This window comes from Herpailurus yagouaroundi, unplaced genomic scaffold (genome assembly GCF_014898765.1).
Source record: "Herpailurus yagouaroundi ecotype Mexico unplaced genomic scaffold, PumYag 208, whole genome shotgun sequence".
Taxonomy (NCBI): Eukaryota; Metazoa; Chordata; class Mammalia; order Carnivora; family Felidae; genus Herpailurus; species Herpailurus yagouaroundi.
Window position 1 is genome coordinate 2,359,220 of NW_024412439.1, and position 22,294 is coordinate 2,381,513.

A 22,294-nucleotide genomic window follows, 5' to 3' on the forward strand; every position below is an offset into this window, starting at 1 on the left:
AATCGGCGCGCGGCGGCGGGTCCAGCCCAGCCCCGTCCGGCCGCTGTTGGGCAGTGGGACGCGGCGGGTGCGGAGAACGCGGCGGAGCGAGCGAGCCGGCGGGCGGGTGAGCGAGGTAGGGCTCCGGGCCGTCGCAGAGGGTCGCCGGGTGGGCGGGGAGGGGGACGGCGCCCGCCAGCCGCTGCATCCCTCCGGCCCGCCACGCCCCCGCGGCGCTGCCCGACCTCCGCTTTCCCCTTAGGACAAGGCCATGGACAGCAAGATCCAGCGGGTTCGCGACGCGTTCGCGTCCGGCCGGTCGCGCCCCCTGAGGTTCCGGCTGCAGCAGCTTGAGGCCCTGCGCAGGATGGTGCAGGAGCGCGAGAAGGACATCCTGGAGGCCATCGCCGCCGACCTGTGCAAGGTACGCGCCCCGCGGGCGGAGCCAGGACACCCGCCTACCTCTGGGGAACCGCATTCCACCGGTGCTTTTGCTGCCCTTTTTTTTTTTTTTTTTAATTTATTTTTGATTATGCAAGCACTGTGGGAGTATTGTCTCCAGCAGTCGTGATAAGGCAAATTTCCATGGACTTTCCCGATCTTCTTACCTTGCAGATACAGAGAAATAAAGACACATGTGTCTTCTGGCCTCTGTTGCTCTTTTGTGAATTGCCTTTTATATTTTTGCCCGTTTTTCTGTTGCATTTATGGTTCTTTGCTTTGTTATTTGTACGAATCTTTTGTGTAGTGTGGATTTTGGTAATTTGTCAGCTTAGTACGTTGTTTATGTTTTTCCTCGGGTCTATTTGTTTTTGTCTTTTTACGATTTCTTTCGTAGACAGAGGTTTTTCGGCTGTCGTTGTTGCACTAAAATTTTCCTCCTTGACTTTGTGTTAGGCCAGTGTTCCTCAAACTCCAGTGTCTTGATGAGTCACTTGGGGATCTTGTTAAGATGTAAGTTATGGTTCAGCAGGTCTTGGAGGGCACCTGAGAGTCTTAACAAGCTCCCAGGTGATACCATGCTTCCTGTTTGGGAACTACCCTTTTTTAAAATTTTACTGTTTTTTAATTGCAGTTTAGTTGCTGTACAATATATTAGTTTGGGGTACAACACAGGTGCACAGTACAGCTTATTTCATTTAGCATAATATTCTCTAGGTCCATCCATATTGTCACAAATGGCAAGATTTCATGTTTTTTTTTTTTTATGGCTGAGTAGCACTCCATAATAAATACATATGTGTGTGTGTATATGCCACATTTCCTTTATCCATTCATCTACCAGACACTTAGGTCACTTTCATGATGTGGCTGTTGTAACTAATGCAGTGAACACAGGGATGCGCGGATCTTTTTGAGTTCGTGTTTTCATTTTCTTCAGCTAAATACCCAGAAGTGGAATTCCTGGATGTTGTGGTATTTCTGTTTTTAATAGCATACAAACCCTAAGATTAGCTCATAAATCTCTGTCATGTTTGGCCCAGGCGCTTTCCAGACTGCTACCTCTGTGCTGGGTCTCAGAGGGAGTGAGTTTGCATGCTGGCAGTATAAGAGCTGAGTTTCCTGTAGCCCTGCGGTTGTTAACTAACCCCATCCCAGTTAAGTCCCGCTGATCTTTAAAGCCTGAGTTATTATAGAGGCCCCTCTTGCTGGTGCAGGTTCCCAGGGCGAGGACACCTGATGTGCAGCTTGAAGCCCTCCCTTTTCAGGGAGGATCTTCATACCTGTGATATCCTTGTTGTTTGTGGGGCCCGGTGCCAGGGTGTGGGTTCCGTCTGGACCGCATCTCTGCCCCTCCTACCCCTCTCCGTGTTGCTTTTTTCTTTAGGACTTTAGCTGTGGACGACGTGTCCTGTGGGTCCTTAGGTCATTCTCAGACAGTTACTGTATATGCACTTGTAGCCAGGGAGTGTCCATGGGAGGAGTTAGACCTCAGGATCCTCCTCTGCCATCTTCAACGAGAAGACCCGGAACCACTCTTTGAGTTGCAAGGTTTGGAGTAGCCTTTAGGGTGCAGATATATCAGTCTATATTTTCTAATACTGTTTTCATTTTGTTTTTACGTTTTAACGAATTCTAGGGACAGCCAGACCATGCTCTGGCTCTGTGGGTCTCTCTCACTTCCCCCAAAGATCTTTCCCCCCAAAGATTATTTTGAGGGGTAGTGACATCAGGAGTAGCAGTAACAACAGTAACTATATAAAATTTCCTTTCTAGGACTTTTGACAGAGAGAGGAGCCTGTGATGGCAAATAAACAAGGTGACGTAATTAAGATTTCAGAAAGGATCAGTCAGTCTTTCTGTAAGCATGAGATACTTACGTATGTATATATGTAGGACTACTGAAGAAATATACAGAAGTTCCTTGCCCTTGAGGGATTTCAATTTGGTAGACAGAACAAACACAGATACAATGTGAGTACGGTTATAAATCAGTGTCTAAGGGTATAATACCAAGATATACATCAGAAGCATAATTGGTTTATGAAGGTTGATCAAGGCAGGCTCATATTGATCATGGAAATGTTTCTGAATGAGACAGTGTTTAATCCTGACTTTAAAAGGCTTGGATCAGTAAAGCAGGATTTAGAGGGATTGAATATATTCGTGAGGGAGTTAGCAAATCCTCAGACCCTGAAGGTTACGAAAGGGATCTGAATGGCAAACCAGCTAGTCTGATAATGCCATTTGTCACAGCAGGTGTATCTGGCCTAGCTCTTCACGGCCGGGTGTGTCTTGCTCGGGCAAGATTAACTGTGATCCTCTTATAACAGAGTGAACTCAATGCATACAGTCAGGAGGTCATTACCGTTCTTGGAGAACTTGATCTCGTGCTGGAGAATCTTCCTGAATGGGTCGCTGCTAAGCCAGCTAAGAAGAATCTGTTCACCATGCTGGATGAGGCCTACATTCACTCAGAGCCCCTGGGAGTCGTACTGATTATCGGAGCCTGGAACTACCCTTTCGTTCTCACCATTCAGCCTCTGATAGGAGCCATTGCGGCAGGTCTGGCATCAGTTTCTCTCTTCATGACCTTGGGGACGGGCTCATCCTCTCACGTGGGTTGTGAATTAAGGATAGGGTCCAATTGAATACACGTGTTTGCTTTGGTGGTTTGCCTTTGTTTACACCAGCAGTGAACCGAGAATTAGAAAATAGTATCAATATATTTCTTAGCAAGTTTCAAACAGTTTCTTAAAGTGAAATTACAACTCTCAAGGTGGGAGAGCAGGCAGGTCCTCCCGTGAGGTGGAAACAGCCCTGGGCTGTTTGGGATTGGGTATTATTGGGTCTCTCCGGGCTGAGATGAGCCATGTTGTACAAAAGGATTTTATTATTTTTAAGACTTAAAAATAAATTTTTTTTTAAATGTTTATTTACGTTTGAGAGAGAGAGACAGACACACAGAGTGCGAGAGGGGGCGGGGCAGAGAGAGGGAGACAGAATCTGAAACAGGCTCCAGGCTCTGAGCTGTCAGCACAGAGCCTGATGTGGGGCTCGAACTCACGAAACATGAGATCATGACCTGAGCCAAAGTCGACGCTTAACTGACTGAGCCACCCAGGTGCCCTGAAGGAATTTTTTTTTAAGTAATCGCTACACCCAACTTGGGGCTCAGGCTCAACAACCCCAAGATCAAGAGTTGCACACTCTATCGACTGAGCCAGCCAGGCACCCTTTTGTTATTATTTTTTATTTAAAAAACATTTTTTTTTTCAACGTTTATTTATTTTTGGGACAGAGAGAGACAGAGCATGAACGGGGGAGGGGCAGAGAGAGAGGGAGACACAGAATCGGAAACAGGCTCCAGGCTCCGAGCCATCAGCCCAGAGCCTGACGCGGGGCTCGAACTCACGGACCGCGAGATCGTGACCTGGCTGAAGTCGGACGCTTAACCGACTGCGCCACCCAGGCGCCCCTTGTTATTATTTTTTAAATGGGCTCCAGAGATTTGCATGGTGACTGTTTTTTGTTTTGTTTTGTTTCGTTTCTTAATACCCGGAAAGTGAACCTGTGAGGTTCTAAAGTCGTGAGTTGATGGGCCCATGAGTTTGGAGTTCCAGTGGTTTCAGTTGCCGGCCGGCCGTGGCCTCGGATGAACCATCGGATTCAGTCTGATCAGTTTCCTCATTCAGATATGGGCCCCGGAAGTATTGCTGGCTTGAGTATACAGCAGATGCCAAGAGGTTGCTTTCTCACTTCAGCTGGATCCGGAGTGACAGCTTTAATTGATGAGGCCTGTTTGCCCAATAATTCCAAGGCAAACAGGAAAGTCTAGTCGTGAGAGGGGGAGGAAACCGAGAGAAGAGCTGGAGCAGTCAGGGAGGATGGTGGAGCCCGTCGTCAGTGACGTGAAGGGAATGAGAACCAAGGCGTTTGCATCTGAGGAAGTCAGACGTACTCACTGAGGAACAGCAGATTTGGAGGCCAACTCAGCACCTAGCCTGGATCCCCCTCCCCGCCTCCCACGGGCACCGTTTTCATAGGTATTAAGGTTACTCGGGTATTAAATGGTGCTGTTCTGCCTTTTTTGCCTTGTTTAGGAAATGCTGTCATTATCAAGCCTTCTGAACTATGTGAAAAAACAGCCACGGTCTTGGCCAAACTCCTGCCACAGTATTTAGACCAGGTAACGTTGTCTTGACCCACCTTCAATGTGTCTGCTCACGGGGTGGGGGGGGTTGCACATCGGATCTTCCTGCTGGCACGTGTCATGGATGCCCGTCGACGTGGAATCACTGTGGAGAGGAGCCCTCGTCCAGCTCTCACGGAAAGGCAGCTTCAAAATGTCAGAGCTGCAGGGCCACCTGGGTGGCTCAGTCTGTTAAGCCTTTGACTCTTGATTTCTGCTCAGGTCGATTTCGAGGTTCGTGGGTTCGAGCTCTGCACCAAGCTCTGTGCTGGGTGTGGAGGCTGCTTGGGATTCTCTCTCTCCCCCTCTCCCTCTCTCAAAATAAATACATCTAAACATTAAAAAAATTAAAAAAAAATTTTTTGTTAAAAATTATTAATTAATTAATTTATTTAAGAAAAACATTTTTAAAAAATGTTTATTCATTTTTGAGAGACAGGGACAGAGCACCAGCAGGGGAGGGGCAGAGAGAGAGAGGGAGACACAGAATCCGAAGCAGGCTTAGAACCTGACTCGGGGCTCAAACTCAAGGGCTGTGAGATCACGACCTGAGCTGGAGTCGGACGCTTAACCGACTGAGCCACCCAGACGCCCCACCACCTTTAAAAAGAAGAAAAGAATTATTTGTTTTGAGAGTAAGCCAGCACAGGCAGGGAGAGGGGCAGAGAGAGAGAGGGAGAGAGAGAATCCCAAGCAGGCTGTGTGCTGCCACTGCAGAGCCTGATGCAGGGCTCGAACTCACAAACCGTGAGATCGTGACCTGAGCTGAAATCAAGAGTCGGACGCTTAACCAACTGAGCTCCCCAGGCGCCCCCACAAGCCACCTTTCGTTTTAGGGCCGTATCTCAGAATCTTTTGAGTATGTGAGTCTGTGTTCGTTCCTGGCCATCCGTTCTCTGTCATTTCTCCCCCGGCTGCTGTTATGTCAGATACTCTCTTTCACAATAGCTCTTAATAACAGCACAGTGCACGTAAGGGCTCGGTCCAAAGCTGTGTGACTTCTCCCCGGTAACAAGTGAGGAAACTGAGGCTCAGAGGTGTTCAGCAGGTTGCCCAGGGTCACACGAGCTAGTGAGTGATGGAGCCCAGGTGCGGTCCAGATCTGACTTCAAAAGTGAGTGCTCTCCCCCGCCGCTGCTTCGCACGCCCCTCATTCAGCGGACCTTTACTTGGTTCCTGCCACGGGCTAAGCCCTGCACTGTTGGTCGGGCGAGAACGTTCAGGTTAAGACATTCATCCGGGACCTGTCCTGCGGTCTCTGACGGCAGACTCTTCACCAAAATCTTGAGGTTGCACAGCCCGCATCTCATGCGTTTCCCTGGTCGAATCCAACTGTTGGCTCTCTTTGGCGTCTACCCTGCTGAGCTCAGGTGGAAAACAGTGGACTCTCTGGTCAGTTCCACCGCAGGTTGATGGTTCTCAGATGCCATCGGACTGTGTTCTCCACTTGTCCTCTGTCCGTTCCCTCGTCTTGTCCTCACAGGGGGCGGTCTCCGAAGGCGACAGGTTTATGCTGAAGAAATTGCTCGTCCGAGGATAGGGTTAACGTACCCACACAAGTGCTTGCGTTTCTCCTTCTTGAAGGACCTGTATGTCGTTATCAATGGTGGCGTGGAGGAAACCACAGAGCTGCTGAAGCAGCGATTTGACCACATTCTCTATACGGGAAGCACGGCGGTGGGAAAAATCGTCATGGAGGCCGCCGCCAAGCACCTGACCCCTGTGACTCTTGAACTAGGAGGGAAGAGTCCGTGTTACGTGGACAGAGACTGTGACCTGGACGTCGCCTGCAGGTGAGGCTGTCTGGTTACCCCGGGGGGTTCCCGACAACCTGACGGGTTGATGGATCCTCTTGGCACTGAGACCCTGGGCCCCCCAGCTCTGAGAGACGTCATGAGCCTACGGCGGTTGACGTCCTCAAGGGCGCTGGGACTTGTTCCCAAGCTGACTCTGGTGCCACTGCCAGAAGAGCAGCGTTTCTGGACGTCGCGTGGTTGTCCTTAGGAGTTAGGAAAAAAGTTTTGTCTGGCTGTGGCAGGAGATTTAACTGTTTTGCTGGCAGATGATCCAGGAAGTAGATGAAGTCTCGTGTGTACCTAATAAAATCCTTAAATTCCCAAAAGAAAGGTTGTTGACCTCTTTAACGAGTCCCTTTGTTGACAAACTCAGGATTACTCAGACTCCTGTTTTAACTGAGAGTAACATCGTGCAGGGGCGCCTGGGTGGCTCAGTCGGTTAAGCGTCTAACTCTGGATTTTGCCTCAGGTCACGGTCTCACGGTCGTGGGATCGAGCCCCATGCAGGGCTCTGCGCTGACAGCATAGAGCCTGCTTGGGATTCTTTCTCCCCCTCTTTCTCTGCCCTCTCTCCCACTTGGACATGTTCTCTCTCTCTCTCTCTCTCTCTCTCTCTCTCAAAACAGAGAAAAAAGGAATACCATCTTGTCAGGCTGGGAACCAGAAAACAAAAGGTTGCAGATTCTCTCTGCTAAATCAGGTTCATCTACCAGGGAGCACCCAGACCTAGAACAGACTGCATGTTTGGGGTGGTGTGGCTCTTTTCTCCCCTTCAGAGATGGGCAAGGACGGTTCGTAGGCAATCAGGCCGCGTCCAGGTTGGCTTTGTAAATAGAAGTCTCCTTGCCAGAACATGAGGCCCCCCCAGTGAAGGTTTTGATCCATGTCTGGGCACAGCTTTCCAAAGTGGGGAGGGGCCTCCACAGAGATGCGGGTGTCTTGGAGGCTGGCTGTTGTCCTGCCTGTACCTGAACATCTTGCCACAGCATTTAGAGCCACAACCAGAAGTGGAGTCTGTGTGGAACTCCTGTCATCCCTGCTGTCCCCTTGGCTGAAGTGGGAGAAAAGGAGGGTGCGGGGGGGCTTTCTTTTCTGGAAGCAGGCGCCGTGGCGTCACTGCTCGTAAAGTGCTGTTTCCCATGAGCTGGCACGAGAATTCCCTTCCTCCGTAGAATGTTCTGTGTCAGTTGGAAAATGCATTCTAAGTTCCAACCAACTGATTTAGAGATGAGCTTTACAACATTTTCATTCTCTAAATTTTTTTTAATGTTAATTTATTTTTGAGAGAGAGACAGAGTGAGAGCAGGGGAGGGGCAGAGAGAGAGAGGGAGACCCAGAATCCGAAGCAGGCTCCAGGCTCTGAGCTGTCCGCACAGAGCCCGATGCGGGGCTTGAACTCACCCACCACAAGATCATGACCTGAGCCAAAGTCAGATGCTCAACCGACTGAGCCACCCAGGCGCCCCAGCATTTTGATTCTTTATAAAGAGTATTAAGTAAATCTGTGAGTGCATGCTAGCTGCAAAATACTCAAACAACACAAAAGTGTGTCAAATGAATAGTAGGCTGGATTTTATGGATGTTCTGGTTTCTCCACCTCCCCCCAGGCGCATAGCATGGGGGAAGTACATGAATTGTGGTCAGACCTGCATTGCTCCTGACTACGTTCTCTGCGAACCATCCCTCCAGAATCAAATTGTGCAGAAGATTAAGGAAACCGTGAAGGTTTGTGTTTTAACACATCTGATCTCATTGGTTTTGTTAAGATAATGGAGTCAAATCAGCTCTGTGCAGGCAGCACCCCTGTTTCCCCTCCTCCCATGGAAATTCCCGTAGCACATGTGGCTGCATTCATTTGTGGGCTTATTAAAAACGCCCCGTGCACCTTTCACAGAAGGGTCTGCTAGTAGCCAGGTTAAGTTGGCATTTAACCCACATCAACTGCCTAGTTTTGTTGACGAAACCACGGGTTAGCTGTGGCACGTGCTTTGAAAAAAAGAGTAAATAACTGTGTTTCGTGGTTTTGAGAGAACGTTGCCAGTTCTTTGAAGTGCACCCAGAGGTCCTTCGGCATATTGGTCATTGCTGATTAAGGTTATCCGTTCTTGTGCGTGAGGGGGCGTAGGAAGACCAGTAGTTTAGAGGGGAGAGTTTATCCAGTACCTGTTGGCAGAATACTCTTGACTTGGTTATCAGTCTTTCGAGGTGTTGAAACTCAAGCTCTCTATCGAGGGAATCAGGGAATGCTGCATGGTAGTGACCTGAGCTAAGCATCAAAGAAATGTAGGATTTGGATTGGAAGCAAGGGTTGGGGTGACTGAGCTCACCCGTCGGAAGGGGTCGTTAAGCCCCCTGAGTGGAAGAAATTACTGGCACAGTCATTGTTCACTCAACAGATGCTAACTGAGCACTGGAAGGATCAGGAACACTGAAGGGTAACACACACGATCAGGCAATGGAGAGCGTATATGCTGGGAAGTTTAGAAGAAGAATGGTGATCCAGGCACGAGGGGTGGAAGGTGTTGATGGGGGAATTGGATGTGAGAGCTAGGACTGGAGATGGGGCCAGACAAGGAGAACATGGAATGTGGGGCGGCAGTGTGGGGTTCAGGATACCTATGGCACAGAAAGCCCTTGGAGATTGAAGACGTGCTTAGCTGAGGATGGAAATGAACTCGGTTTCAGAGGAATAAGAAAGATCTCCCCTCTGCCTGCCTTGCGGGCTTTGTATTCTTAAGCGGTTCGTAACTGAGGTTCACCAGGGAGCCATTTAATCAACGAAAAGTTTCTGCTCCTCACCTTGCAAAGACTGTGACTCAGTTGGTCTGGGGTCTCGACGTGACCCTCAGGCACAGCCAGCGTTAACAGCATCATTGGTGGCTCCGGAGTTGGGGCACAGGAACTCGCACCAGCAGGCTGTCACCCAGCCTTGAGGGCATTTGGTTGGAGGGTGGGTGAACGCTTGCTGTGATTGGAGAGCACATCGAGAGCGTTCACAAAGCCTCGAAGTGATGTGGCAATTCAGTAATTTTGTGTTTGTTTTACGTAATTGGTGCCGATCATAGGATTTCGTTTTCCTGGCACCTGTGACTGCTGGCAATACCAGTCCAGAGAAGATGTAAAATAGTGCAGTAGCAGGAAGTTCGGCAAACTTTTTTCCGTAAAGCGCTAAATAGTAAATAGTTTAGGCTTTGCAGCAGGCCACGGGTTTCTGTTACAATAAGCAGGAGGAGGGCGGCCGCAGTCGCATTGTAAACGAAAGGGTGGCCCTGACTCAGAGCCAGACCTCCCCCTACACCCACATTCATCCCCCGGGACAGCCCCCCGGGGGTCTGCGAGGGATCACCATGAAGCCCCCAAACTATGGAGAGTCCTAGGTCTGTGCACGTGTCCTTGACCTGCCAGAAAGCTTAGACACTATTACTTGAGGGAGGAGGGTGAGGATATCAGATCAGGCCCCCCAGATCAGTTTTGGGGGCATGAGCGGGTTTTATAGTTATTAAGGAAATTGACACATGGGTCTTTTGTGGCAATTAAATGCTGTTGTTTTCAATAGGAATTTTATGGAGAAAATATAAAAGAATCCCCTGATTATGAAAGGATCATCAATCTTCGCCATTTTAAGAGGATACAGAGTTTGCTTGAAGGACAAAAGATAGCCTTTGGTGGCGAGACCGACGAGGCCACACGCTATATAGGTAATGGAAATTCACCTTTTGCTGTGGGGACGTGCAGTTTGATGGTTTTTATTGACGCTCTTTACCCATACTAAATAAGCCCTTAGATACATAACGTTCGACCAAAGATTATAGACTGTGGTCTGGTATACTGCTTCCTAACCCATTTCAAGAGGGTTTTACGTCTTTATAAATAACACCACCTGTGGTGCACTGGCTTTTTGCCTCTACACGTTTCATCTGTTTTTCTGTTGGTTTGTTTTCCTCCCTACAACCTGTAACCTAACAACCCTGAGAAGCAAAATAGAAACTCCGTGTGATTATTTCTGGACTCTGGCTGGGAAAACAATAGCACAAGGAAGGAAATCACTTAACTGCAATTTTACAAGTAACCAGTCGCGGTTCTCTTCCAGAAATAACGTGTTGAATCGCTTTCTCAGCCTGTTGGCTAAGATCAAGTGCAGAAATAACGTGTTGATCTGTTGTGCTGGACCTTATTACTTGCGTACTCTGTTTTTGTGTTCTTTTATTCTTTGCCATGAATATGTCTTGTTGTTGACTTTTATTTTTAATTGATTTTTAATGTTTATTTTTGAGAAATTCAGAGCACAAGTGGGGGAGGGGCAGAGACAGAGGGAGAGAGAGACTCCGAAGCAGGCTCCCGTCTCTGAGCTGTCAGCGCAGAGCCCGATGCAGGACTCGAACTCAAGAACTGTGAGATCGTGACCTGAGCTGAAGTCGGACGCTTAACCGACTGAGCTACCCAGGCGCCCCATTGCTATTGAATTTTAAACATGTTGCTCTAAAATAGCATAAGATGATGGGGATTACGGAGACACTTACTTGGCAAAAAAAAAAAAAAAAAAAAGCTGCCCCAAATAGCTTTACTTATCCCTTCTTAGCAGGTCGGATGCTGCACGTCACCAGAAAACCCTAAAACCTTAAAGGGCTTAAAACAATAAGGAAAAGTACATTCTCTGGTCATGAGCCATCCCAAGGCGCTTCTGGCCTGTTCATTTGGTGGCCCAGTAATGGCCTCAAAACCCCCAATTCTTTCATCTTTCTGTTCTCCCATCAGCCATTGCTTTTGCCCACTCCCAGGCCAATCCGTGGCAGGAGGAAAGGTCTATTGTGATTCGCTCAACCAGTTTAGGATCCTCCCCCTGACCTGACGTCAGGGTCACCTTACGTGAGCACATGGCTATGTGGAGAGTATAGACACCCAAACCGAAACGGTTCTCTGAGCCCGGGCAGCGGCGGGCAGTGGGTTTGGGGTAGCCGCATAGGTCCCCCTGGAAGGTGCTGGCGACAGCCGTCTTCTGCCGCATCGCCAGGATATCCTGGCAGGAAATTAGGGGGAAGCGAAGAGGGCAAGCTTGTCATTGTCGAGCGTCTTCCCTTTTCATTGGCGACCCAGCTTGTTTACAGCGTCTTTTGGAGCCCTGTTCGGTGGGGACTGACCTGGTGCGGACGCCCGGACACTCTGCAAAGCTTCGTCAGCATCCATGTTGCTCTCCCTCCTTGCGCCCCTTCCCCACAGCGGATAGAACACTGAACTAAGGGAGCCTTGGCCATTTTAAGTACCTTCTCCTAACCTCTCTAACGGAGTTGAAATAAGGTCAACGAGATCATATGCGTGAAAGCGCTTGAATTAAGAAGTGGTGTTGATTTGATCCACAGAGGGGCTGTCTACACTCCCAAAAAGACCTGTCCACAGAAAGGTGGAAACGTAACCTCCTGGTACATAGGAATATGGCTATGAACAGGGTTAAGTATGAATATACTCAGGCGTGTGGATCTTTCTCTCGGTTTGCCTGGGGATCCCCCGATGCACACGCTCGGAGACACATGCACGGTTCATCCACGTGCGTCCTCGGGACTCTTTTCTCAATAGCTAATACTTGGGCAGGAGTGGGAAGGGGATGGATAGGTGACCCAGCGAAACAAACGGAGGATGAGAGTTTGGCATTCCTGTCTTCTACTTTAGGATTTCATTTTGCGCATTTCTTTTCTCAGCACCAACGATCCTTACCGACGTCGATCCCGAAACCAAGGTGATGCAGGAAGAAATTTTCGGACCAATTCTTCCAATAGTGCCTGTGCGGAATGCCGATGAAGCCATAAAGTTCATAAACAACCGTGAAAAGCCTCTGGCCTTCTACGTCTTTTCTCATAACGAGAAGGTAAACTTTGCGGGGAACGGCTCCCTGGCAGAAGCCGCCACCGCGGACCGTGTCCCTTCTTTGCCACAAAGCAGCGATGGTTTCCACCAAGTGAGGCTTTGTCGCAGCTTGCCGTCTTGGGTAATGAGGCTCTGGGGTTGTTGCTGTAACCTTTCCTATACTCCCTGGGGTTCAGCAGGAGTCTTCAGGGTTATGTCACAAGTTCTTTGACTCGCAAACATCTCCCCTGGAATTGGAAGACTTGCGTGTTCTGCCGTTAACCCACAGGGCTTTCCTGTGTAAGAGCTTTGTCTCTCACCCCGACGGCATTCGAAGCCACTGAAGTGGGCCATGTGGCGCCACGATCTCTGGCGCGGCCGTGGAAATGGTTGCAAAACCTCACACTTCGTCTTTCCAGCGGTATCCCTTTGTTGTTCGAGCGACGGAACCATACCAGCCCAGGGAGCGCGTCATACCCTAGCCAGGGCAAGGCACTGGGCAGCCGCTTTGCTGCGGGGCCTGTTCGTTTGCATTGGAAGGGGACTGGCTCTTGCAGAGGGACAGTGGCCTCAAGGTGGGCAAGTAGGTTCGAGCCCTCTGGAGAAGAGGGAAATCTAGAAAGGGGAGATGGGGATCGGTCAAGGTCTGAGGAGTTCACAGACCACACGTTTTCAGGAGAGCCTCTCATGGCAGCTTCTAGAGCCTGCTGTGCCGCGGAGATGAAGCTTTGTGAAGTGAGATCAGATGCATGGGGCTCAATACAAAATGGGTTATCGACGACGGTCATGACGTTTTAAAGGACCGTAGGTAACGTGGATAGGAACCTTGAAGCAGAAAGTCTGCCGGTCCGGGTACAGGCCATTGTGACATTCATTCTAGAACTCTCAAGCACTTGTTGGTGAGTTTCACCTAGGCAGCGAGGCGAAATTTCCCAGTCAGGTGTCATCGTGCCTGTTCTGGTCTCAGGCCAACCATTTCTTCAAAACTAGAATGTCAGCTCTTTGCAGTTCTCAAAACTAGAATGTCAGCTCTTTGCAATTCCCAAAAACTGAACAGCATCTATTAATTGTATGCCATGATTTAGAATAGAGATAGGGAAATCTTACCAGTGTTTAACAACCAGATATGTAGTCTGAACGGTCCTTTCTTTTTTTTCATTTTTTTTTTTTTTTAATTTATTTATCTTTGAAGGGAGGGGAGGGACAGGGAGAGGGAGACAGGATCCGAAGCAGGCTCCACGCTGTGAGCACAGAGCCCGACGCAGGGCCTGAACCCACGAACCGTGAGATCACGACCCAGGCCGAAATTAAGAGTCGGCCGCTTAACCAACTGAGCCACCCGGGCGCCCCCGGACTGTCCCTTCTAAACGAAGACTTTTGTGGCTCCATCGGGTAGTCCTGCTCTGGGCAGTGATGGAGTGAGCAGGACTGGTTCAGTGCTGCCTCCCTCGAAGGACGAGACGTGCATCTAAGAAGTTAAGATACTGATCACACGTTTGCTAAATTGAACAGCCCGTTAAGTTGTTTACATCTTATGGAACGTTTGGCACAGTGTCCCAAACCCGAGTAGTCGTGCCAGCGCGTGAAGTCAGCAAGTGCAGGTCCCCCATATGCTGCTGACCCGGAGCCTTTGTTCTTTTCCACAGCTCATCAGACGGATGATTGACAGCACGTCCAGCGGTGGCGTCACGGCCAACGACGTTATCATGCACTTCACGCTCACTTCTTTACCCTTTGGAGGAGTGGGTGAGTGTTGCTCTCTGCCCTCCATGGCGTAGATTGCAAATCGAATCATCTGCCCAGGCGGTCTGGGGTCCCCACTCGATGGTGTTCTCCTGAGGGACGCTACCCTGCCAGGCCCCCTGCTGAGGGGTGACTGTGTGTCCTGTCACCCACTTTCCATCCTTAGCACTCACCACAGTCTGGAACTGTTCTACTCCTTTTGTCGACTTACTTGTATGTTGGTTCTTACTCAGTTATTGTCCTTTCCCTAGACTTAGGGGATTTTTTTTTTTGGCTGGAAGTCAGGTCTCAAATTAATTGATAAGGTTCCCCTGTCTTTTTTTTTTTTTTTAATGTTTATTTAAATTAAAAAAATTTTTTTAGTGTTTTTATTTATTTTTGAGAGAGAGAGAGAGAGAGAGAGAGAGAGAATGGGGGAGGGACAGAGGGAGAGGGAGACACAGAATCCAAAGCAGGCTCCGGGCTCCGAGCTGTCAGCACAGAGCCCGACGCGGGGCTCGAACTCCTGGATGGCGACATCATGACCTGAGCCAAAGTCGGACGCTTAACCGACTGAGCCACCCAGGCGCCCCTCCATCTGTCTTTTTCAAGATGAGGTTGTGAATGACAGGTTCAGAATGCCAAGGGCAGGCAGCATTCTGGGGTTTCTGATGTCCGTTTGCTGTCTGCTCAGGGTGGCATTAAGTAGTCCTCAGTCCCCACCTGCACTGCTCCCCAAGCCCCTGGTGTGGGGACTAGCCTCTCCTCAAATTGTCTCGTGATTTGAGAAGAGCACGAGATGTCGTGTGTTCTAGAGAAGACGGGCAGGAAGTAGTCCCAGTGAAGCTCCGTGGACACATGCCCTTTGGGCTGTGACCTGCCTGCCTCTTTGATGCCAGAGATGACGGCTCAACTCTGTATCTTTCCTTCAGGAGGTAGGTGGTAGGCCTCTCTAATAGGTCATCGAAGAATCACAAATAACGAGCGCATAGGAACTCTCGTAATAAAAAGCAGACAACAAAAGCTACCGTCTCGAAAGCTCTGCTGTGTTCTGTCCCTCTGTAAGAGCAGAAGTGAAGTCCCTGGGAATGAAAGGGCTCGTTTTAGCAGGACTACCTGTTCCCAGTCGAGGCCAGCTCCTCCCGTGGCCTGCTTCCGCCACAGGCCACGTGTCCCTTCCTAGGAGGCGAAGGAATCGGCAGTACCCAGCGCAGGGCCGGCATACACGAGGGGCGAGTGGGCAGAGGCCGGGTCAGGGGTCCGGGCTGGTGCGAGAGTGGTGGCTTGGACTTGGGTGGTTGGGGAAAGGGGCTGAGTGGATCCGGGAAGTCGGGCAACAGGATTTGCCTGATGGATTGAGTATGTCGTAGGGGGAGGTGGTGAAGGAAAGGAAGGGTAGCCTGGAGGACCGGGGCTGCCGTGATTCCAGTTTTACTGCCCAGATTCTTAGAGGATGCACTCCGACTCCAGTCTCCCGTTCCTCAGGGCCCCACGGGGTCCCGGTTCCCACCGAAGACTCTCATTGTTCCACCCGGAGTCACTGATGCCTCCCGAGTGCAAGTCGAGTGACGTCTGTTCAGTCCCAACTTGACTACGTGGCATCCAGTGTCATTGATCATACCCTCTTCTTTACAACGAAACAAACCCTTCCTCCTGTTAAATACAAAAGGAATACAGGCTTCTCTCTTTTTTTTTTAATTTTTAAATTTAAAATTTTTTTTTAGGTTTATTTATTTATTTTTGAGAGAGAGACAGAGTGAGAGGAGGAGGGGGCAGAGAGAGAGGGAGGGAGAGAGAATCCCAAGGAGGCTCCACATTGTCAGCACGGAGCCCCTTGTGGGGCTTGAACTCACGAACCGCAAGATCATGTCCCGAGCCCCAGGAATATAGACTTCTTAAGAAAAGAGAGAAGACCCCAAAGAATGTTTAGATTTTCCATACCCCACTATTTAGAGATAACCTTTGGGGCGCCTGGGTGGCTCAGTTGGTTAAGCGTCCGACTCTTAGTTTCAGCTCAGGTCTCTGATCTCACAGTTTCATGAGTTCAAGTCCCACATCCAGCTCTGCACTTGCCTCACAGATCCTGCTTGGGATTCTCTCTCTCTCTCTCTCTCTCTCTGCCCCTCCCCCACTCATACCCCCACAAGCTCGATCTCTCTCTCTCTCAAAATAAACTTAAAAAAAAAATAGTGTTTATGCCTGTATGTTTATGCCCATTCTGTAGTGTTTTATTTGTTTTGGCCCTTTTCCCCTTAAAACCTGTATTACTTTTAGAATTGGGAGAAAAAAGCATTTCACTTTCTAAGCCTTTGTAACACAGCAGTTACACTCTTAGACCTCTTCCCTAGGGAAATAATGAGAAACTGCACAAAAATACATCAGAATCATCACACAAAAAGTGTGGAATCCTGAGACCCTAAGGTGGCATTCGTAGGTTGGAACAGCATGCAGTTACTAACTCGTGACGCACAAGCATACCGATGTGAGAAAATGTCACACGGTGTGTTGTCGCAAACCGCGAGATCATGACCTGAGCTAAAACTCAAGAGTCAGATGCTGAACCGACTGAGCCCCCCAGGCGCCCCCCAGGCACAAACACTATTAACATATTGACAGTTTGGAGTTTTCCTTAAAAATGCATCTCGTTTGGGGCGTCTGGGTGGCGCAGTCGGTTAAGCGTCCGACTTCAACCAGGTCACGATCTCACGGTCCGTGAGTTCGAGCCCCGCGTTGGGCTCTGGGCTGATGGCTCAGAGCCTGGAGCCTGTTTCTGATTCTGTGTCTCCCTCTCTCTCTGCCCCTTGCCCGTTCATGCTCTGTCTCTCTCTGTCCCAAAAATAAATAAACGTTGAAAAAAAAAAATTAAAAAAAAAAAAAAAAATCTCGTTTCACCTATATTGCCAGACTTCTCCGCAGCTTTGGTTGCCCCTAAATGACGTCCCAGCAGCCTGCAAAGTACCAGTAAAGTGCTTCGTGGCCCCGTTCGCCCGTGCCTTATACCCTCGTGGCATACGCACGTAGCTGCCACCCAGCACCCACGATAAGGACGTGAAAACTGTCACAGGGCATGGCTTTTTAAGAAGGCAGAGGTTTATGCTTGCGTATTATCTCTCACCCGGCAGCGGAACCCTGTCATCCTGCCTTGGTTACTCTGTCGCATCTTTGAGGACATTAGTGGGTGAATAAGGGCTGTGGGTACCTAGAGCCACATGGAACAGAAGGAAGAGAGGACACAGTGCCGAAGAGTCCAGCTGACCTGGACTCAGCGTTCTGGCTTCGCATTCCGCACCTTGGGCAGGTTACCCGACCGGCCAAGCTCCCTTTCCCTGCCTGGAACTGGGGGCAATGGTGACTTTGTACAGTGGGGTTGTGGTGGGAACGAACACAGTGTGGTCTTTGGTATCAGGGAGAGCCACTGCCGGAGAGCGGCAGGTCCTGGCTCGACTCCTGGGAAGCGTCCTGTTTTGTCTTGTTGTTAATGTTTATTTTGTTTTGAGAGAGCATGAGCGGGGTCGGAACAGAGAGAGGGGGAAAGAGAGAGAACCCCAAGTGGGCTCTGTCCCATCAGCACAGAGCCCGACGCCGGGCTCGACCCCACGAACCGCGACATCATAACCTGAGCCGAAACTGAGTCGGACGCTCAACCGGCTGAGCCACCCAGGCGCCCCGGAAAGCGGCCTGTCTGACAGGGAGGTTCACCTTGCTGGGGGTCCTGGGGGCGCTGGGAGCAATTTCCCGGAAGAGCCACTCGCGCTGAGAAGCGAGAGGGGGGCATCCCCGGCGGCAGGAGCTTTGTGGCTTTCTTGTGGCTTGTGTCACCTCCAGCGGAGCCTGTTTTGCTTCCTCTCTTTCAGGTTCCAGTGGGATGGGCGCTTACCACGGCAAACATAGTTTTGATACTTTCTCGCATCAACGTCCCTGCTTACTGAAAACTTTAAAGAGGGAAGGTGCTAACAAGCTCAGGTACCCTCCCAACAGCCAGTCAAAGGTGGATTGGGCCAAATTTTTCCTCCTGAAACGCTTCAACAAAGGAAAGCTCGGTCTCCTGTTACTTGCTTTCCTGGGCATCGTGGCGGCTGTGCTTGTCAAGGTAAGTCCCCGCCTCTCTGGTCCCACATGGCTGCCACATGCGCGTCTTCTGTCTCAGGAGTTCCTCTGATTGTAGAAATCCGACTCCGTCTCTTAAATTAACCTTGAGTCTGGGACAGGGTCCGCGAACTCCCAGCCTGCCGGCCCGTCTTGCCAGGGGAACAGCCACAACCCCTCACTGACTCGTTGTAGCGAGAGTGGAGTCCTTGGGACAGGTGGCTGTGTGGCTCGCAGAACCTAAATGATTCCAGAAGTGTGCCCACCTCTGGTTTAAGAGTGTAAGGCCCTGTAGGGGCGCCTGGGTGGCTCAGTCGGTTGAGTGTCTGACTTCGGCTTGGGTCACGATCTCGCAGTTCGTGAGTTTGAGCCCCGCGTCAGGCTCTGTGCTGACAGCTCAGAGCCTGGAGCCTGTTTCTGACTCTGTCTCTCTGTCTCTCTGTCTCTGCTCCTCCCCTGCTCGTGCTCTGTCTCTCTCAAAGATAAATTAATAAAAAAAAAAAAAAAAAAAGAGTTTAAGGCCCCGTAGAACTTGTCACACTCTGAGCTGTTCAGCCCTCTGATCCTTCTGCCTCCCGCATGTCCGTGTCAGTCGTGTTCTCGAGTGTGCCTGGGGTCAGCAGGCCGTGGAGACAAAGGAGAGAATTGCACGGCAGCCAATAGCAGTGGTAGGACAACTTTGGCGAGCGAGGCGTGGAACGTGTTTCCTCCAAAGTTAACTCTGCCACATACGTTCTGTCTTTGGCGATTAGTCATCGTAGACGCGGGCTCACCACCCGGCCCTCCTGAGAGCTGGCGTCCCGAGGCGGTCCGCATATCCTTGGGCTGAGGGAACAGAGCCAGGATTTTGGAAGTTAAGGTGGAGTAGGGCAGGGCGACCGTGTCCCTGGAGCCCCCGGCCAGCCCGCTGACGAGATGCGTTGAAAATAGCGGCAACACTCGTGGTCAGCAGCCTCGGAAAAGGGGCGAGATTCGAGCGCTGAATAGAAGGTGGCTTGTTCACGTCTGTGTTTTTGTTTCAAGGTCAAAAAGGGGGTTGGCTTGTCTTAAACGAGTGTCACAGCTTTGGTGGAACTGGAAATACCAGTTGCATTTGAAATCGTTTGGGTTTTCTCAGAAATACCAAGCTGTGCTGAGGAGAAAGGCCCTGTTGATATTTCTGGCAGTTCAGACTCTGTCGTCCAGTAAGCAGTGATGAGAGCCGCAGAACTCAGGACCCAGCTCTGTCTGTTAAGAGTGAGGTAGGAACTGCTTGTTTTCTCTCTCTGTAAAGTGGGCCAGGCGGGGGTATGTTTTCTTCTAGTGGTTTCTGTATAGCTACAGGCTTAGGGGTTATCGAACCAGTGTTTCACCTCTCTGTCTCCAGACATTTTGGAGCCTGGCCCAGCATCTCAGGGCATCAAAACTTACCCGTACCGTTGAAAGGGCGGGGGTGGTTCGCGGGGATCTTAAAAAACGTGTGGAGGTAACGTGGCCCGGCTAGGTCCAGACGAAGCATGCATCGTTTCTAGAAGAGGAGTCACGTGAGCTCCTCCCCGCTCCTCCCCATCTACTCAGCTCTCCCAGAGGACGTGCCCACTGACCAGCTCAGATCTATAAGAAGCACACGGACACAGTGAACGCTCTGTTTTATAATTTGAGGCTTATCTTCTAAAACTCTCCGAGTCCCATTTGGTTCTGCGCTGTTTCGGTGTTTAACAAGAAGTCTGGCTTTAGAATTCATGGTGGCAGACTGAGCGAATCAAAACCTTGTGTGCAGCTGGGAGGCTTTCTGTTCCTTCCTCCGCATCGTCCTGAGGTCTCAGGTGTGCTCGGCTCTCTGGCCCTTACCTGCCTGTCATCTCTGATCCCAGGACATCAGTCCCCAGCCTGACACACACCTTCTGCCTGGGGATGGAACTTCGTAGCGCCGTGGCAAATTCGGAGGCTGACTGTGCTCCCCCTCTAACCCAGGAAGGTTCCCACTGCCGCAGCGCGCTGGGCCAGGCCGGCGGGGGCAGGCCGGGTGGCCCGTGTGAACTCCCAAAAGGGTTTGGCGGACAAGCCTCTCTCTGATACGATCTAGAGAGGCAGCAGTGGGTAAAAACATGGACCCTGGTAACAAGAAAATGTGGCTTTAATTCCTGGTTCTGAGATCAACAGATTTCTGACTCTGAGCAAGGCCTTTTCTGAGCCCGCCTTGGGGCCTCGCTTGGCTTACTCGTCTCTAGGACAAGGGCAGCCTACAGCGATCTCCCAGGGCGCCCCTCAGTTCCCATTACCGTGGGCTGACGTGTCCGTGGTCCACACCGCTTTGGATTCAGTGTGAGACCGCTCAGGATCTGGCTTTCCCTCTTCGCTGCTTCTCTCTGAGCCTCTCTGTCCTCTTTCCCAAATCACCTCTTATTTTAAGTAAGTGATTCTAAGCTCAGATTGTGCTTTTGTTGGAGGAGTCTTTATTTATTGCAACTGCAGTCATTTTTTTCTGAAACGGCTTTTCTGCACTTTGTGATTCTGTTACACGCTTGGATGTGATTTCATTAACTCTCTTTACCACAGTGAGGATGGTCTTGGAACGTTTTTAAATGGGAGATTGAAAGTAGTGATTATTAGTCTAAAGGGAACAGGTCAGTCTCAGAGTGGAAAGGAGTGTTCCGAAAACATTTAAAAGGTGTGTGTGTGTGTGTGTGTGTGTGTGTGTGTGTGTGTCTACACGTCTACACAAAATAAAGTTCCTATAAAGCTTAAGCCACCAAAAGCCTTGCAGGAGGTATGGGTGTTAAAACGTTGAAAAGCATGGAAGGTTTAAAATTGATAGATGTCATCAGGCCCTTGAAAATGAACTACGACAGACTCTTGAGATGGCTGCCAGAACTCGTCCGGGCTCAGTAGGTATGGATTCTATTCGATACTGCTTTGGACTTCAGAAACGAAAGTGTTGATCCATTTCCAGACTTCACGTAGAGACTTCAGCTCCCCACGCACAACAGGAGGATAGTAAATGAGTGTTTTCCACTCCTGTGTCAACCCCGCTGTCGTCTCACTGATAACAGACAACACTGCCTCCGTCGCCACCTTGTTACTGTCGCTTTGCAGGGAAGGCCCTAATCTTTTATCAGCCCAGACTGCGTTTACCTTCTTAGGGACACAGGGACCTTTTGTATACAGCACATTCAAGCATCTCTTAAAATAGCAGGCATTTGATAGAGTCCCGATACTGAGTTTGTGTTCCAGGGCCGGTTGCGTGGGGGTTTTAAAGCAGCAGCAGAGTAACCTGGCTTCCTTTCTCCTCTCTCTAGGCGGGATACTACTGAAGAAAGATCCTGTTCAACCTCCTAGTTGCCTGTACTGAATTATGCCTCTCTTAAACAGTTAACGAACCATTTTAAAATCCTGCCAAAAATAGGAAGGAAATATGCAAATGCACCCTAATCAAGCCTGCAAGTCATTGCCACTCACCATTAATAAAACTTCCCGTTTCATCTGACACCCCCCCCCCAGCCTTCCCCCACTGTGGGGGTACACTCAGAGAACGTCTTTTACGTTGTGTTCCTCAGCTCGCGGTGGGGGGTGGGGTGGGGGCGGAGAAGGTACTAGGCTGACTCCCAGGGAGATGTAAAAGGAGTCTCTGAACCTGTTGAGTGACTTCTTACTCCAGTTCATGGGACACAGGACCCCCCCACCCCCCCACCTTCCGCCATCACTCTGTGAAGCTTCCAGGGGGCTCCTCCCTGCCCGGGGTTATCAACAGCCCTCTGTAGCCCACAGAGGTGAGGAAAGATCTTCCCAGCCCTGCCTGAGGTTTGAGGCACCGGATCTGTGTGTTGGGGATGGGGGGAGGTCCCTGTCCCTCACCCACTGGGTGGTGGTCCCGTCCATTCTCCACCCTCTCTTGTATTTGGTTTGTGACAGTCTTTTGTGGCCATCCGCAGATGCCTTCTGTAACTAACGCCATGCAAGACTTCCCACAGATCCCAGGGCTTCCAGGGAAGACAGTTGCCAATTTCCATGCAAGTATCACCCGTCATTCTTACTGGGCAGGAGTTGTAGAATTCTGCATCTTATAAAACCTAACTGGCACTTTTATTATGCTGTAATAAAATTACTTACAACAACACTTATTCTCAGGGGCACCTGGGTGGCTCAGTCGGTTGGGCGTCTGACTGCAGCACAGGTCACAATTTCGCAGTTTGTGAGTTCGAGCCCCGTGTCGGGCCCTGTGCTGACAGCTCAGAGCCTGGAGCCTACTTTACATTCTGTG

At 50.2% G+C, this 22,294-nt stretch overlaps 1 protein-coding gene across 4 annotated transcripts; it reads left to right on the forward strand.

Annotated features, from left to right (window-relative positions):
- The first annotated feature begins 9 nt into the window (after window positions 1-9).
- On the forward strand, window positions 10-21,566 carry ALDH3A2 (aldehyde dehydrogenase 3 family member A2). 4 transcript variants are annotated; one of them, XM_040453074.1, is made up of 12 exons: window positions 10-115; window positions 242-403; window positions 2,754-2,985; window positions 4,524-4,609; window positions 6,197-6,405; window positions 8,016-8,133; window positions 9,965-10,106; window positions 12,102-12,268; window positions 13,893-13,992; window positions 17,823-18,058; window positions 19,172-19,295; window positions 21,333-21,566. In XM_040453074.1, exons 2-11 carry the CDS (start codon window positions 251-253, stop codon window positions 19,247-19,249), a joined length of 1,521 nt encoding a protein of 506 aa, XP_040309008.1. In that variant the 5' UTR covers window positions 10-115; window positions 242-250; the 3' UTR covers window positions 19,250-19,295; window positions 21,333-21,566. The 4 variants fall into 4 exon arrangements, with proteins under 4 accessions (XP_040309008.1, XP_040309011.1, XP_040309012.1 ...); XM_040453076.1 differs by having other exon boundaries at window positions 39-106; XM_040453077.1 differs by lacking the exon at window positions 19,172-19,295.
- Window positions 21,567-22,294: the final 728 nt, after the last annotated feature.